Source organism: Emys orbicularis, chromosome 9 (genome assembly GCF_028017835.1).
Source record: "Emys orbicularis isolate rEmyOrb1 chromosome 9, rEmyOrb1.hap1, whole genome shotgun sequence".
Taxonomy (NCBI): Eukaryota; Metazoa; Chordata; order Testudines; family Emydidae; genus Emys; species Emys orbicularis.
In genome coordinates, this window is record NC_088691.1 from 102164393 (window position 1) to 102181751 (window position 17359).

At 41.5% G+C, this 17359-nt stretch overlaps 1 protein-coding gene across 1 annotated transcript in view; it reads right to left on the reverse strand.

Annotated features, from left to right (window-relative positions):
* Positions 1-1942: 1942 nt before the first annotated feature.
* The window catches only part of LRCH3 (leucine rich repeats and calponin homology domain containing 3), a 92584-nt gene continuing 77167 nt past the window's right edge, over positions 1943-17359 (reverse strand). Inside the window, exons 16-22 of the mRNA XM_065410366.1 lie at positions 12709-12774; positions 11759-11807; positions 11158-11271; positions 10351-10469; positions 7168-7305; positions 4570-4647; positions 1943-2143 (exon numbers count right to left, since the gene is read on the reverse strand). Of these exons, the coding sequence (XP_065266438.1) occupies positions 1943-2143; positions 4570-4647; positions 7168-7305; positions 10351-10469; positions 11158-11271; positions 11759-11807; positions 12709-12774 (765 nt within the window). The remainder of the gene's footprint in view (positions 2144-4569; positions 4648-7167; positions 7306-10350; positions 10470-11157; positions 11272-11758; positions 11808-12708; positions 12775-17359) is intronic.

Below are 17359 nucleotides of genomic sequence, written 5' to 3' on the forward strand. Positions count from 1 at the left end.
CTAACACCCCTCCCCCCCCCTTGCCACATGGCAGTGGTGCACTGGCACCCAACACAGAAGCTCTTCATCTAGGTAGGGAAGAGGCAGGTTCAGTACAAGTTACAGAAATTTGAAGGACAGCTGACTGAGAAGCACCAGGCTAGGTAATACTGCCCAGAGAAAAAAGTAAATAGTGAGCTCCATGTAGCGACTCTGCAAATGAGGAAACAGAACTGATCAGTGTCTAACTACTTTTGTTGGCAAACCCTGAAGGAAGTGGGGCTCTAATATAGAGTTCATGTGACAGTCCCATTAAAACAATAGCAAACAACAGAAAAAGGCAGATAATTGGTTTGGTGTCGAAAGAAAAAGTTGGATGGCCTTTGTCTGCTCCTTTTGACATCCAATTTATAGATCACGGTCTCCCTGAGAATGCATGAAAGCAATAGAATGCAGCATGCCGCTGAAAAATTCTGAAGACTACCTGAGTTTTGCAAAACAGTGAAGAGTGAATACGTTATTAGAGCCTGTAGCCCACAATTCTATGATGCAAAGATTCTGATCATGAGGAGGAGGAAGAGACTTATGGAATAAGGTTGGGTTTGAGCTCACACCAATCAAGTGGCTGCTCCAGATGTTTGCTATGAGGACCACAGTAATATTCCATGACACTACAAGGTTTCTGATGGGATTTAAAGATAGCTCATCTTGCACCAGGAACCAGATTTTTCCCAGTGTGGATGAAAATGTTCAGCTCCTCTACAAACTCCATGCTTGATGTATTCGGCTACGTGTACACTGTGCCGCTGCAGCCGCGCCGTTCTAAGGTGCACTGTGTGGCTGCTCTTTGTCGCTGGGAGAGAGCTCTCCCGGTGACGAAATAAAACCACCTCCACTGAGGGGCAGTAGCTTCATCCCACCAACGAAGCACTGTCCACACCAGTGCTTTTCATCGTTAAAACTTTTGTCATTCAGGGGGGTGTTTTTTCACCCCCGAGCAACAAAAGTTTGAACGAGGCAAGTGCCAGTGTAGACACAGCCTTAGTAAGGTAAAGTAGCTCAGGATTTATTGTCAGCCTAAGTGCCTATTTTTAGGCTTTGTCTATACTACCACTTTTGTTGGTCAGGGTGTGAAAAGCCCCCCCCCCTCCGCCGACCGACAGTGGTTTCCCCAGCACTTTTGCTGGTGGACAGCGCTATGTTGGCAGGAGATGCTTGTTGGGGGCGGTTTAATTATGTTGGCAGAAGAGCTCTCTCCTGCCGGCAAAGAACGGCTACACAGGAGACCTTACAGTGGCACTGCTGTAGCAGTATAGCTGTGCCGCTGTATGGTCTGTAGTGTAGATACAGCCGTAGTAAAATGAGACGCTATTCAGAACCTAACAATACAAGAAATCCAAGACTTTAGCAAAAAGGGTTGAGGAAACTGGCACGTAAAAAAACTCTAGAGCACTCCTGATCAAAAGAATCGTAGGCCACATCTCCTAAGACAGTAAGATATAACCAGGCACACTGACATGTAAAGAAAAAACAGTATTTTTCACACATATATATCACTTTTCATCAGAAGAACTCAAAGCACTTTATAAATGTGGATGGTATTCCCATTTTACAAATGGAGAAACTGAGGTACAGTGGAGCTGTGATTTTCCCATGTTACACAGCCATTCAATAGAATTGTGACTAGAACCCAGTGCACTAAACCCTAGTCCCTTACTCTAGCCACTGCACAATAATGCCTCCCCTTGTAAGTAGAACACTTGCTAAACATCACACAAATACAAACTTGTAACAATGTCATAGATTGTCACCTGGGTGAACCAAAGAGCGTTTTTACATTGTACATGTAAACTCTGACTGGTGATCCGAAAGAATGCACTTATCCAAACAGTTCTTGACAAAAACAAAGCCTTTACCAATCGCTGAAGTGATGTAGCGAGTCGGCAGCACCACTGTCCTTCAGCTAGAGGAAAAAGACCCAGCGATAGAACATACAGAGTGTTAGCATTAGAGTACAGTAAAATGCCACAAAGCCCCAAAGCTGGATGGAAAGAGAGACAAGAGTGGATTCTTCTGACTCTGTCCCCAGGGAAAGAAGAGTTTCAACTGTCCTTTTAACGCTGAGGTTTAGCTGAAGAATGTCAGAAGGGGAACAAAGATTGTCCTGTCCAAAGTGTGTGAGCAGGAAGGGAAAACAGACAGAAAAACAGAGTCAGTTGATCAACCGTGCAAGTATCCACGAAGCAGTCAGTCATCTGACATTTCAAATACATCCAACAATTTCAAGGAGTAAATTACAACTGGTTAATTCTCACAAAGGAATCTGCAAGACTTCTGTTCTAAAGAACTACCTCCTTATATGCATTTTGTGTTCACTAGTGTGTCAGTCTGTCTAGTTTAAATATGTAATAAAATCTCTTCAATAAAACAGCTGACAGTTGTCATAAGTGTTAGTTCAAAACCATTATATTTTGGAAGTCAGAAATAAATTGGATAAGATATTCTTAACTACCACTGGCTGTATATGAATCTTCACGTTCTACATACTTAATCCATACTTTAATTAGTGAAATTATTCAAAATGGCACAAACAAAGCAGATTATTTACATGTAATTGATCTCTGAATGTAGTATTCTGCATAGATACCAAATATTTAATCACCTGGCTTAAGTGTTCTAAAATTATCAACATTTCTGGACTTTTCACCTCCTCCAACAGAGGCATCAACTGTGAACAATGATGGATAGGTGCGAATATAGCATATCATAGTGTCCAACTGTCAGTTTCTTTTGATCCAAGACCGCCAAGTCACACAGTTTTATACAACTATTCCACTGGAATACTGGAATATGAGTGTGGCTCTATGCAAGATACTACCTTTAGAGAACAATAATTACAGGTAACTCGTTTGCCCTCTTAAAAGGTAAGTATTTCTACATAGGTCCATACTTTGAGACATCCTTCTATTTCTGTAAGCTCAGAATTTAAATGAAAGGAGACACACACAGGCATTTTTTCAATAACAGTACACTAGACTGGCATTCTCATGCAGACATCCGACCTTCTCTGCTCAGGGGCAGAGGAGACATGTAAGGGTGAGTTAAGAGTTCAGGTGGGGAGTCACTCAGCTAAGTATTCACAAAGGCCTTGTTCTTCAGGAACTCTAATTTGAAGTTCAACGCAGATTCTAGGTAGGTCAGTCTTGCCTGCCTCTGTGCACCTACATGCAGATCTAGCGTAATGGAGTCCACACCATAGACTTGCATTCAGTGCATAGACTTGAGCAGCTTAGTAGATATGACCTACTATTTCACTTGTCCTCTCCCTTCAGCTCTCTGGAATATGAACTCACTCTGAGTGAGACTGACAAAGTGAATGACTTTGGTTTACTTCAACACCTCTAGTTAGTGCAGCACTCGAAAGTAACAGTGGGTCCCTCACTGCAGTGTTCCAATCTCATGCACCAACGAGTCTTAAGAGATTAATGGGCAGCTAAATAAGGAGTTTATCCTAAATTTTTGATGGCTTAAGGCAATCAGCTGTAATACGTCTTGAAAGTGAAGCTATCAATGACTTAATCCAGGCAAATACTGCTTTAGCAGTGACTGTCCAGCAATCACTTTCAGAAGTAGTTATGAGTCATTGGGTCCATTTTTCCCTTTCAGAGACGTCTTTCAAAAAGCAAACAGGATAAAAGAAAAAAAACATGAAGCAAAACTGCAATGTGAATTCTAACACTTACTTTGTAATGTAAGGAAACATAGCAATTAATGCACCAGAGAAAAAAACAGCAGCAAAACAGAGTAAGTAGCTATTAAAACATCAAAGTCACCTTTCCACTGAGATCAGCTGGTGTCAGAAGTGAAGTGGGGAAGGAGGGAAAGAGAAAGAAAAGACAGTTGGACTATGATGTGCTATATTGTATATCTATATTTCCATCTCTTAGCTCTTGCCCCAAGAGAGAATGTGCAGTGTTTTGGAAGGTGAAGAGGAATTCCAGAAAGTACTAGAGCTTGAGAGCAAGAACATATAACAAAAAGAGTGGAGATCTATGAACAGATGACTACTCATTAGAGAACAGACCAATATAATGGTTTCTTCTTAGACAATCCAAGTGTTCACATAAAATAACTGAGAAGTAGGTTTTGCTCTGAAGGCAGAACAGAAACCTTGGTACTGGGGGGGAAAACACTCAAAACTATATCAATTTTTTTTTATTTTTAAAGCCTCTTGGATTAACACCAAACATATGGTCTCAAGAAACCTGAATGACGTTTTTCAAAACCAGATTCTTAATGCACCTCCTCATTCTGCTTGACAGAATCAGACTGAGCCCAACTATAATGAACTTTCTCTAGATCACAGTAAGTGAAGCATACTCTTTGCAAACCATTATAGCAACTTTATTTTGCTTCCTGAGACAATACAAAACTAAATCAGCTCTTTATTGTTATATGTACCTTACATGTGAACCTACAGTAATAAATTTTACACATTTGTATTGTCCCCAAACATTTCAGAAAGATCTGTTTTGTAAAGTACCATACAATACAGTATACCTGACAATACAGGAATAGGAGGGGATTTACCTGAGGCACACCAATCTTTCTGCAAGCTTCCAGGAAATTCTCCACATTTCGTCTGCATTTTGCCATTGTTAGCTTAGGCTGCAAAGAAGCAGGGGAAGAAGGCATACAAAGTTAATTGGCAGGATTTTTAAAAATAAAGCTTTTGGGTTAAATAAACTCATAATAAATCTGCAGGCCAAAAACGCATCATGATGACATAAGCTTGTCTAATTCCAAACAGAGCTCTGTTACAGGGTGGTTGGACATTTCCTTAGAAAGGCAGGCATGAAGTGAAAAGCTAACTCACGAAGTGCTGAAATGGATATTTTAATGGAAAAAGTATTTTGATCTGTGCAAAATATACACACGAAGTGTTATAAGATAGGCTGCACATTTGGTGTCTATTTTGAGTGACTGCAATAACCTAATCTTAAAAATACATTTAGAATAAAACATACATACATAGCTCCAGTACGGTGACCTTTGAATTTCAGAGCAATTTTATGATATGAACCAACCTGGAGCCTATTCTGAATTATTAAATTATATGCATATTTAAAACATATTTCAGTTAACAAAGAGGTACAAAAAGAGCCAGATGAAACCAGAGAAAATGGAAGCTGCTGCCTAAGTTCCTTACAAGTGTGTTTCATATGGTTAACAGCAGAGTTCTAAATTGTATTTATCAGATTTTTCTTGAACAATGGGCATTTTCTGGTTAACTTCAACACTTTTACACAGACTTTAATTACTGGAAAAAGAATAGACTAGACACACAGAAACAAGACATAAGATGCCCCTTTTCTCCCTTGTGCTGGCTACCCACATTGTGGGTAACAGTGGACCGGGCAGCTTCTGTGAGGCTAATATTCCCCCCTCTAAGCAGGTGGGTGGGAAGCTGCTGGAGCTTCAGCTCCACACCCTCAATGTGCCAGACAGCACAGCTGAGCTGGTACAGAGGGGTAAATAATCTGTGCCAGGTTAAGGGTTGATGCAGATTTCCCCCTACTGGAGTAAGGAGGGAAAACAGAGAACATATTATGGCTGAGTCACAATATAACCCCATTCTGCTCTCCAGGCACTGCGACTATACGCTGCCTCTTACTCAGGGCTTGTGGCAACATCATGATTTAGCTCACAATGGAGAGTTGGAACCATCCAATTCCACGGAGGACAGGGCACAGAGATTATCTTCATTATGAAGTGAGTTTACTGAATAGCAGCTATATGCATCCATTTTTTGAGGATTCTGTAATCTGCCTAAAATGCCATCATATCTATTTAGTCTGTTATTTAAACAATGGGAACATCTGCATGATCAAACAAGACCAGAGAAGACAAACCATAATGATATGGCACACAATGCTGTAAGTGCCAGTTAGAGTTCTAACACAAGTACTGTCTCCAAAATAAGTCAAAGCAAAACTTAACATACATTTTCCCCAGAGACTCCCTTTGGTTTTCCTTTTTTATTTATATAGTCATTCACCATGTTTTAAAATCATAACAAGCAAAAAAATCTGCCTTTATGAGAGCAAAATGCACATTATATATTCAAAATACACTTGTATATTTCAAGTAGGCAAGAGCCCACGGGGGTGTCTTGTATAGCTCTGTTGGATTCTAACTTATGAAGCACTCCTGTGGGTATGCTACAAGCAGTAAGGGAAGGCAGACAATTTCCCATGATCCACCGATCTTCAAGTAGCCTATTAGGTTGCCAAAAAAACCCCCAACGAAATGAACAAACTTGCAACAACAACAGGATCAATACTGTAAGTGACTCCTCTTCATTTCCTGATTCTCATACCTTCTCTAGCTACATGTGGTATTTTGGTGGTACACATTTTTAGTTGCCACTGATGAAGTTATAGATACAGGTACTTTTCCTGCAGTACTTTCCAAAATTTCTAAAGCACTGCCCAAAATATTGCAGTCAGGAAACACAGAAGTATCTTCTTAAGCAATTTCTCTTGCTGGGTGTACTTCCTGCTACAAACACTCCCAGAATACACGAAGATTAAGTTCCTGTCCTTCTGTTCCCAAAAGTGTGTATCTGGGCTTATCTGCGTTGTGCTCAAGGGACTTTGAACAATCTGATCAATATGCCCTATCAAAATTCCTAAGAGAAAGAGTTGATGGTAATTTAAGTGGATCCAGGAATGGGAGTCTATTCACATCAATTGAGATGGAATTCTGATTCCCTATTTCTTTCTTATGTTTTCTGTATTGTGTTGCCACACATGCATTTAAATGCTCTATATCCCAGCTATCTGTCCTTCTCAGTTTCTAAGGCCTTTTTTACCCTCTGAAATAACCTGTTTTGGTTCTCATATTGAATCCTGCCTTTTGTTTTACTAAAATATAAAGTTCTCAAGTCCTATACATAGTTCAATTAATAAAATCTGTGTTAGAAGTAACTATTTAATATAGCCACACAAATGTCACTAGTTTTTTTATGGCTTTGCTACGCATTCTGCTTAGGCAAAGGAGACTGGTATTTTGTCAGCTCTGCCCAACATCAGAAGAAGATGCTACATGTAGTCCTCACATGGACTATGAAACGCTATGATGAGACCCAGACAACTACAACACACTGTTACATCTTTGTATACTTACTACAGCAGGCGAGGGGACATGGATGCTGGGAACAGATCGAGGCCGCACATGATTGGCTAAGTGGCACAGAACAACTCCGTCAGTAAGAGCTGCTCCAAGATCACTGGGCAAAGGCACTTTTAACCGTGACTCAATATTCTACAAAAGAATGAAAAACATCCAACAAAATATGTATCACACAAAGCAAATAAGAATACAGTTAAATGATTAAATACTGCTGCTCTTCTCAAACATTTCATAACAGCAAAACCTCTCATGGACCAACCTCCCTCTTAATTCTCTGGGGCTTGGTTCTCAAGAGGGTTCATTCTGTGGACCACCAGGATTCACAACTGACCACAGTTTGAAAGCTACTGAGCTAAAAGACAAATGGCGTTTTCACAGTGCAGCACATGGAATTCAAATCCAGGAACTGAGATAAAAAGAATGTTACTCAAAATGGATGAAGACCACAAATCCCAGGGTGAGTAATCAAGGTCCAAGAAATATAGTCCACATCCTCCAGGTACTCAGAGATTAGAAGTACTATGAAAATAGTTGTCTTAAATGTAGGAGTGGAATGTAGTCACCAGAGGCAAGAGATAATATTTTCCCTGCAAAGGAAAACTGAACTACTACATTTAATCAGTTTAAGTTATCTTAAGCAGGAAAAGGCACTGAAGTGTAGTGGTTACAGCAGAAGAGAACAGGGTTCCAATTCACGGGTTCTATTCCGGTCTCATTCAATATATCATTTGCAGTCAAGCTGTAGCCGTGTTGTTCCCAGGATATTAGAGAGACAAGGTGGGAGAAGTAATAGCTTTTATTGGACCAACCTCTGTTGATGAAAGAGACAAGCTTTCGAGCTACACAAAGCTTAGAGCCTGCCTGTTTCATTCAGTGTATGACCTTTGGCAAATCACTCTTCTGTATTTCAGTTTACACATCTGCAAAATGAGTTTGGTTTTATACTTAAAACTCCAACCTACCGAGGAAGTAGGTTGTGAGGCTCAATATATGCAAGGTCCTTTCAGATCAACAGATGAAAGAAGCTACATCAGTACAAAATATTATTTAGAGAACATGCTGGGTTATGGTTTCCTTTAAGTCAGGGGTGGGCAAATTACAGCCTGCGAGCCGTTTTAAGCCAGCTCGCGAGCCGCATCACGTGGCTCAGCCCTGCTCCGGCCGGGGCGCTGGATCGGAGGCTGCACCACACGGCTCGGCCCCGTTCCGGCCGGGGCGCTGGGTCGGGGCCGCACCATGCAGCTCGGCCCCACTCTGGCACTCCGGCCAGGGAGCAAGGTTGGGGACCGCACCATGCAGCTCCCGGAAGCCGCAGCATGGCCCCGCTCCGGCTCCTTCGCGCTCCAATCGGAGCTGCAGGGGCGGCGCCTGCGGATGGGGCACCATGCAGAGCCGCCTGGCCGTGCCTCTGCATAGGAGCCAGAGAAGGGACATGCCACTGCTTTTGGGAGCCGCTTGAGGTAAGCGCCGCTCACAGCCTGCACCCCTCCCCCCACGCCCAGCCCTGATCCCCCTCCCGCTCTCCAAACCACTTGATCCCATCCTGGAACACCTTCCCTGAACCCCAAACCTCTCATCCCCAGCTCCACGCAGAGCCCGCAGCCCAGCCAGAACCTGCACCCCTTCCCGCACCCCTGCCCCAGCCTTGCTCCCCCTATCGCCCTCCGAACCCCTTAGTCCCAGCCCAGAGCACCCTCCTACACCCCAAACTCCTCATCCCCAGCCCCACCCCAGAGCCGACACCCCCTCCCACACCCCAAACCCAATTTTGTGAGCATTCATGGCCCGCCATACAATTTCTATTCCCCAAAGTGGCCCTCAGGCCAAAAAGTTTGCTCCCCCTGCTTTAAGTTCATGAGTGGAAGAAAAAAATCCATTCTGGTGAAGTGCTTACATTCACTACTGTATTAGCATCAGCATTTATGGAATGAGTAAGAAGTCTTATTTCCTGACAAAGTCTCAAACAATTACAATGATAACTTACATTTCTAGTATCAGAGGGGTAGCTGTGTTAGTCTGGATCTGTAAAAAGCGACAAAGAGTCCTGTGGCACCTTATAGACTAATAGTCTTATAGTCTATAAGGTGCCACAGGACTCTGTCGCTTTTTACATTTCTAGGTACCTTTCATCCCAGAAGATTCCAAACCACTTTACAAACACTTCTAAGAGTCACTTCCGGCACTACAGAAATGCAGCCATCTCTGGGGTGAAACACCGCAGCAGCATAACAGACCATAGCATTTTTATTATTTATTATGTGTCCTGTGGTAGTCTAGTGCCAGTCATGGACCACAACTCCACTGTGCTAATTTTGGTACAAACACAGAACAAAAGGACAGTCCCTGCCCCACCCTCTAAGGGCTTGTCTTCAGTACCAGGGTAAACGACCAAAGTTACGTTACTCCAGCTACATGAATAAGGTGGCTGGAGTCGACGCAGCTTAAGTCGACTTACCCTGGTGTCTTCACTGCACTGCGTCGATGGGAGATGCTCTCCTGTCGACTTACCTTACTCTTCTGGGGGAGCTGGAATACTGGAGTCGACCGGAGAGTGCTCTGCCGTCGATTTAGCGGGTCTTCATGAGACCCGCTAAATCGACACCCGCTGCATCGATTGCAGCAGCGATCTCCCCGGTAGTGAAGACAAGCCCTAAGTATAAGACGGGAGACAACAGGTGGATACCGACCGATGGGTAGTAAAAGGAAACATGATATTAGTTAGCAGTGGTCTGAGCACACCAATTGCCTAACCATTGCCAAGCTTTTTGTAGGCATCATGGCAAAGGAGAGTTTTAAGAAGGGATTTGAAAGAGGACAATGATGTTTACAGGGAGTTCCTCCCAACTGGGAGGGGCAGCCTGGGAAAAAGCACAAAGATGCTCTTTAAATCTTCAAACAAGTGGGAGATGAACACTGGCTTCATTGGCAATCAGGTGGGAGTGGACAACTTGACAGTGTACGAAAAGTGATATTACATGACAGGAGTAAGATGAAGAATATTGTAACCAACTGAATGGAAAAATTTTAGATTGTGAAGTTACTAACATTTAATTTATCCAAAACACTATGGCTGGCACTGGTTAAATGAAGCAAGCCCAAAACAACGAAGAAACATTTGCATCAGACTTGCAGTGAATTTGCTAAAACGTTTGTATACTAGTTACTGCTAGTACACACCTTCCGCAGTTGCTCTATTAGCTCCAACTCTTCCTCACGTTGCTTGGAGTTCTGCCTTGCTCTGGGGTCTGTAGAATCATTAGGAGGAGATGAGGCAGAAGAGGGAGATGAAGCAATAGCTAGAAAAACAGCATGAAGGAAAGTGACAAACTGCATTTGGTTGGGAGGTATTCCTTTAATGCAGTATTATACGCTCACAGTATGCAAGTTTGGGTACAGTACATTTCTATTCACAAATTGATTTCCTCCATTAGATTATTAATCTAAGCAAGGCTTAGATGCTGTTAATTTTCTTTTGCCCAATAAACACTTGCATAAAAAGGATTAATTTTAGATAGCTGAAATGTTGCTCTGTACAACTTTCATCAGCCTTACTACAAAGGTATGAATTCTGGTATGTACTACAGTACAATGCAAAGTCTATAATGCTGCCTTCGTTGCTATCAAGGGGATTAATAAATAGCATTACAGTAGCCTCTTAAAGTATAAATCCAGGAGAGCAGAACACTAATCTCTCCCCCCCCCCGCCCCACACACACACACTCCACAAATTTGCACATCAAATTCTTTGATATTTGTTAAATTTATGTATTACCAAGACTAAAATATTGGACTTATTACAAATGGGACTATAATGGTTTATTCTAAGAAAGTTTAGCGACTGGTGTCCACAGATAGGTCTCTAAAGCTAATTTGATGAGAATAAAGCTACTGCCGCCAAGATAATGCAATTGTGCAAAAATTGGTTAACATGGAAGTTAATATAACTTTGTTACACAGTCCAGCTTCTCCCGCTATATAACCTACCTTTGTTCATTTCATCCCTTACAGCTGCTCGGAAAAGGAAACTCTCAGGTCGCTGGGAAGGGTTTCTATAGGAAGGAGGAGCGGCAGGGCCAGGATACAGAGAGGAAAGGTGGACTGAACAAATGTGGAAAGGCACAGGAAAGGAAAGGAGGAGAAAGAAGAAAAAGGTTACGAGTTTAGCACTGTAGTAATTAAAAGAACAAAATAAAATTATAACATAATGACAAGATAAATTACAGCCATGCATGATAAAAGCATAGGACAGAAAGAGGCACCTTCAAGAGCACTTGCATGCGAAGCACATTCCATGCACTTTTACCAACAAATTGTTACATTTTGGATTTAATGTGTCATCAGGGCAACACCAATGCCAGAGCCTGGAAAACGTGGAGCCCCACTACTTCCCACAGAATGTGCCAGCAGCTCTGTGCTCTATTTACATATGTGACTCAAGAGAGAATTTAACAACAAATCAGACCCACAGACAGAGCAGTCCAGCTTACGGATAGGAATGACATCTTTAACAGTCTAGCTATGCAAGCAAGCAATTTAACCTACTTTATCCCTTCTTTTTAGACTTTTTGCCTCTCTCTCCTGTTACCTGTTTGGGTAGTCGGTGAAGCTGCTGATATAGTAGATCTGTCATCACTCTGTGGACAAATACGTAAAACAGCATTAATGATCCTTATTGAGAAAGGCTACGACTAGCTTTTCAGAAGTTACCGTCCACCTAGACACATTTCAGAAAAAAATATATAAGGGAAAAAACAGCCTATTGTTAAAAAAAGATGTACAATAGGCACTTGTTTTGCAGAACTGATGCAAGTCGTCTTCTTCAAGGAATAAAACGGCGAACGAGGTATTGCTTCTGGAAAGGACAGTGGCAAAGCTGTGTTTGAATATTTTTCAGGGTGGGACTAGGGATATTACCTGTTTTTCAATTAAATATCATGCAAAACATGCAAGACAGCAGCTTTGATCCGAATACACAACCCGCTCTAAATCTTTGCAAGAGCAAAATTAGTATTAATTGAATTTCACTCTCCTGCCCACCCTCGGAGTAATATTGTGGTTAGAACTAATGAAAGTGCTGATCAAAGATTAGTTAATGATGGATTAATGATTTCTTGTGATTAATGCTTTTTACTATTCAATAGAATAGAGTTTCCATAGCAGATGACGATGTATGTTTTATGGTCAGAGTAACCTTGTAAAGAAAAAAAGCAGTGACATTTCCAGTAAGCTACAAGTCAGTCGATGGCTTGGGGAAGAGAAAATAAAAGACATGGTGACAGGCAACAAGAATGTAAGACTCAATCCATACAGGGATTGAAACCCTGCTAGCTACTAACCTATTTGCATGGTTTAGGCTCACTGAAGATAGGACCAAAAGCTAAAGCAACATAAAACCTACTGCAATTTAATCAGGTCAGTCAAGTTCATAACCTCTGAATTTCAGATTAGAAGCTGGCAGACGAACACATATTAAAATAGAATTATGGATCTCAGAGTTTTTTGTTGGCTTTACTGGTGAATAATAGCTAGAGATACCTTGACAGATATGAAGGCATGAGGCAGGGTGGTAGCACAGCCCTCTTGATTCAACCCTGACAGCGACTGAACACGGAAAGAAAGAAGGCAGTACCAACGTTAGCAAACAGTTGACATGATGTGCGTGGGCAAAATGCACCAGTAAGATTAAAAAGGGGCAGGTTCTTACAAATGTTCAAGTGTTGCAAAGATATTAATGGGGAGAGGTAAAAATGCCAGAATATTTATTTGCTAAAACTAAAATACAATTAAAATTTTCCTACCCTCAAAAATATTACAGTCCATGAACTTGAAAGCTGGGATGTTTCATTTAAAACAAGAACACAATCGCATCAAATGCAGAACTAAGAGCTATCATATTGGTAGAAAGCTCTTCAGTCATACACTGCACTGGTCACCACACTCACGGACACGAAAGCCACTAATTAATTTTAAACCACTAATCAGAATAAACAGATTTGCATACACTTTCAAAATACAAATTTCACGTTGAATTGAATAGGTTGTTTTCCTAGTAATTTCATGAATGTGCAGAAAACAACATCATCTGATTGGCTCCAAGGCACAAGAACAGGCACAACATCTGATTATTTTCACAATGAAAAATTTAAAAAGTGATATTTGTGAGTTAAAATCCCAGAGACAGAAACTAAGCTATCAGAGAAGATGTCTGAAATGAAGCTTTTCAATGCTTTAGTGAGCAAATTGCCCTCACTAGGAGGGTGGTGAAGCACTGGAATGGGTTACCCAGGGAGGTGGTGGAATCTCCTTCCTTCGAGGTTTTTAACGTCAGGCTTGACAAAGCCTTGGCTGGGATGATTTAGCTGGGGATTGGGTCCTGGTTTGAGCAGGGGGTTGGACTAGATGACCTCCTGAGGTCCCTTCCAACCCTGATCTTCTATGATTCTATTATTCATATTTTAATAAATGTCAAAGAGGCAGAAGATGAACTACTCTTCACGTTTACACAGTGGTTCTTGCTTTTTACTGGTAGAAGTTTTTAAACCAATAGGTGCAGCTTGGGGACCAAGGTCTGGAAAAGCAATATTTGGTGCCCGTATGCTGGCTAGCTATGGACCCCTCAGCTGTTACTTCTGCTCTCAAATATGTGCAATGAGTGTGATGAAAAGGCTACAGCCTACATAGTCTGCTAGAGAGCAAAGGAGAGTCCACATAAAGACACACTGACTATACACCCTGACTGCTAAGTCTTGCCCATGACTCAACACACAAAGGGCCTGTAGTGTGTCAACACGGCAAGTTATAGGGGAGTCTGGATCAGGCACAACAGTTTCACTGTGGTTCTACCCAGTCCTACATTTTCCTGCACACAGGAAATGCAAACTCAGAACTGTGCCCTTAGATTTTAAGTGGCACGAACTAGACTATATCCTTCAAGTTATTAGAGAGTACACTCAAAGCAGCACAATTCAGGAGCTGGATGAGTAAAGAAGGGACCAGTACTTTCCAAAACTGTTTTCAAATAATACTTGAACGTATACAAAACAACAAAAGGTTACTACCTCCAACAACCATCTAGGTGTAATGCACACACACTTGCTTGTTGAAATCTTAACATGACTGTTACCACACGGCCCCTTTCGAAAAACAGACAGAAGTCATCTCTTACCGAAGCTATGTGCAGGGCCAGCCTTAAGCACAAGTATCTTGGTAGCCTTAGTAGCTCGCAAGCTCACATTAATATAGTGGGGGAGGGGAAGGGGTGTTGTGAGGCCTGGTTCGTGCCTGGGATACAGTTGACAAAACAAGTAAAGAACCCACAGGCTTTTAAATGATGCCTAAAGAAAGGGATTTGCGCAGGCCCACAACATTAACTGAACACTTTGTTTCTATAAGAAAAGAGCAAGTCATCCCTGACACAGGCTAACAGAAGGGCTTAGACACAAATCACACACCGATCAGCAGGCAACAGGGAGGAAACAGCGGTACACAAAAGGGTAAGACAGCCACAACAGTAACACACTGCATGCTCTTCACCTGTTTGAGAGTCCCCGGCCTTCTTTTAATGGTATTGGTGTTATTGTCAATCTCAAACACAAAGAGAGGCTCAAAGCCATTCTGTCAGGAATAGCAGAGGAAAGAGAGAGGAAAAAGAGGAGGAAGTAAAGTGAGGCAAAGAATCATCTTGAGAAGACGTAGATTCAACGACAAAGGAACCAGGATACTGGTCTTGGTGACAGGTTCAACAATTCATTCCTAAAATATGCTGTTGTAAACTCTTCACTTGGCCTCCATGCTCAGCTCTCATTACTGAAGTCATAGGAACTTCCCCGCACTAGGACTAATTGCAGCATATAGGGATTGTACAGAGCAGATTCAAAAGAAGAACTGTGCCCTAGATGAATCAGGATATTACAATTTAATGTCTGTACTATGGGTGAATTCAATAATTAAGTATTTAAATACTGAAAAGGACACCCTCTGTCTGATAGTCAGAAAAATCAAAAATACAAGTTACAATATCGCTAAATCCTGCTCACTTTACTCACACAATTATTACTGCCCTGCAGCAGTGCTTTCAGGTCCTAATTGTGGATCATGGCCCCAATGTACTAGGTGCTGTGCACACAATGAAAAGATGGTCCATGACCCAAAGAGCTTATGATCCAAGTATAAGATGAGACATGACAGGTGAATACAACAACCAGGGTGAGGCCCAGGCAACCGTGAGAGGACAAATACAGTAAAAAGCAGTGGTCACAGCACAGGCTGAGACCTTGGTATTGTCAATGCAAGTAACCTCAGTTATAATCAATGGGACTACTTTTGTGAGTAAGGAAAGCAGGATTTGGTTCTAGTGTACAACTGACACATGGATAACAACCCCCTTTGGCTCCCCTCAGAGAACACCGATTTCTCTCTCTCATTTTTTAGCAAACTTTTAGTCAGTCTAGCTGAAATTAATCAACAAGATTGAAGTTCATCACAGTGTGCACATTTCCGATACTATGGTCTAACTCCACTTGTCATGGAATCACTTTAATTCACACACATTAGAAGAAACATACGACTAATCTGTACTACTATTAGTGCTTACAGGAATAGTATGTGTATCTGTGTATTGTGAGGACAACAGACCTTTATAAAAGGAAAGTGTACAAACAAAATAAAGTACTACAGCTGAAAGTCTACAGCATTTCACAAATCACAAAATTAGGCAAAGTTTATCTTTACAGCAACCATTCTCATGAAGGGCAACATTTACAAAGAGGCCCAAGAAATATATGGTGTGAGACTTCAAAAGAAGGCTGCAAACCTAAGTTCCTTTTCCATTACCACTTTCTATGCATGCAAGAAGAGCATAAAGGGGGGGAAAGCATACAAAGTTTTCCAATCAACCAGTTTTCATGCAGTTTCCTTACAAGCAGGTGAAACTATTGTTTAGAGCAGCGGTTCTCAAATTGTGGGTCAGGACCCCAAAGTGGGTTGGGACCCCGTTTTAATGGTGTCACCAAAGCTGGTGTTAGATTTGTTGGGGCCTGGGGCTGAAGCCAACACCTGAGCCCCACCACCCAGGGCTGAAGCCCACACCCAAGGGCTTGAGTCCTGAGCAGCGGGGCTCAGGTTACAGGCCTACACCCCCCACTCCTGCTCTGATGGTGGGGCTTGGGTAGGCTCAAGCTTCAGTCCACCCTCCTGAGGTCGTGTAATAATTTTTGTTGTCAGAAGGGGGTCACGGTGCAATGAAGTTTGAGAACCACTGGTTTAGAACAAAAGAAAAGCAACTTCTCAGTTTGCAGAGCTCTGACGTAATGAGGGAAATGCCAAACAAAAGGTCTTTATTATAGTTCTACATAAAACTCCATTGTGTTTAAAATAGAACACTACTCCCATAAAGCAAGAGTAATTGTTAGAGTCTCCACTGGAATAAAATTAGGTACTTTCAAATAAAATTTATCTGCAAGTTCAGAAGTGCACAATAATTACTTAGGTCAAATTCACTAAAATCCATATAATCATTCATAGTTTTTTAAAGCAGAGAAAAGAAAAGTGGTGTTTATTCTTCCCAAGTCCACCTAGATACATTTCAGAAAATAAATATAAAGGAAAAAACAGCCATCAAGAAGTGGGAGTGAAGCATGTAACGCTCTCTGCACACCAGTGGAAGAAGAAATCCCTTCCAGAATGTACAAAAGCTAGCTGTGAAAGAAAAATAAATTACATTTCAAATCCCTAAGGCTGGTGAAAGCGACAGATGAAGCCTAACTGGAGTTAAAGTAGTTTTAACTCCAATCACAAACAACTCTTTTGAAGCAGACTGATAACTTGCCCAATGACAGGTATCTGTTCTTTTTTAGAAACAGTACTTTTTTATAAATGTAAATGCTACATTTTATGTAATTTCCATGGCTCAATGTTTCAATTACTCATTAGAAACAGTTTTCCTGGTTTATATAATCAATAGGCATGTATGATCATTCTCAGTACAAAACAACCTGCAGCACATGATGAACAGTTCATCAGAACTGGTATTTTCAGGCAAAGAGTACTGGATTATTATAATTTAATAATTCTGCAAAATAGTAAAAGTAACAGAATGGGGAAACCAATTTAACAGTTTGATGTAAAAATTTCCCTATTAGCCTGGCTGTCACTTGGTAAAATATGCAGATGTGAACATGAGTGAAGA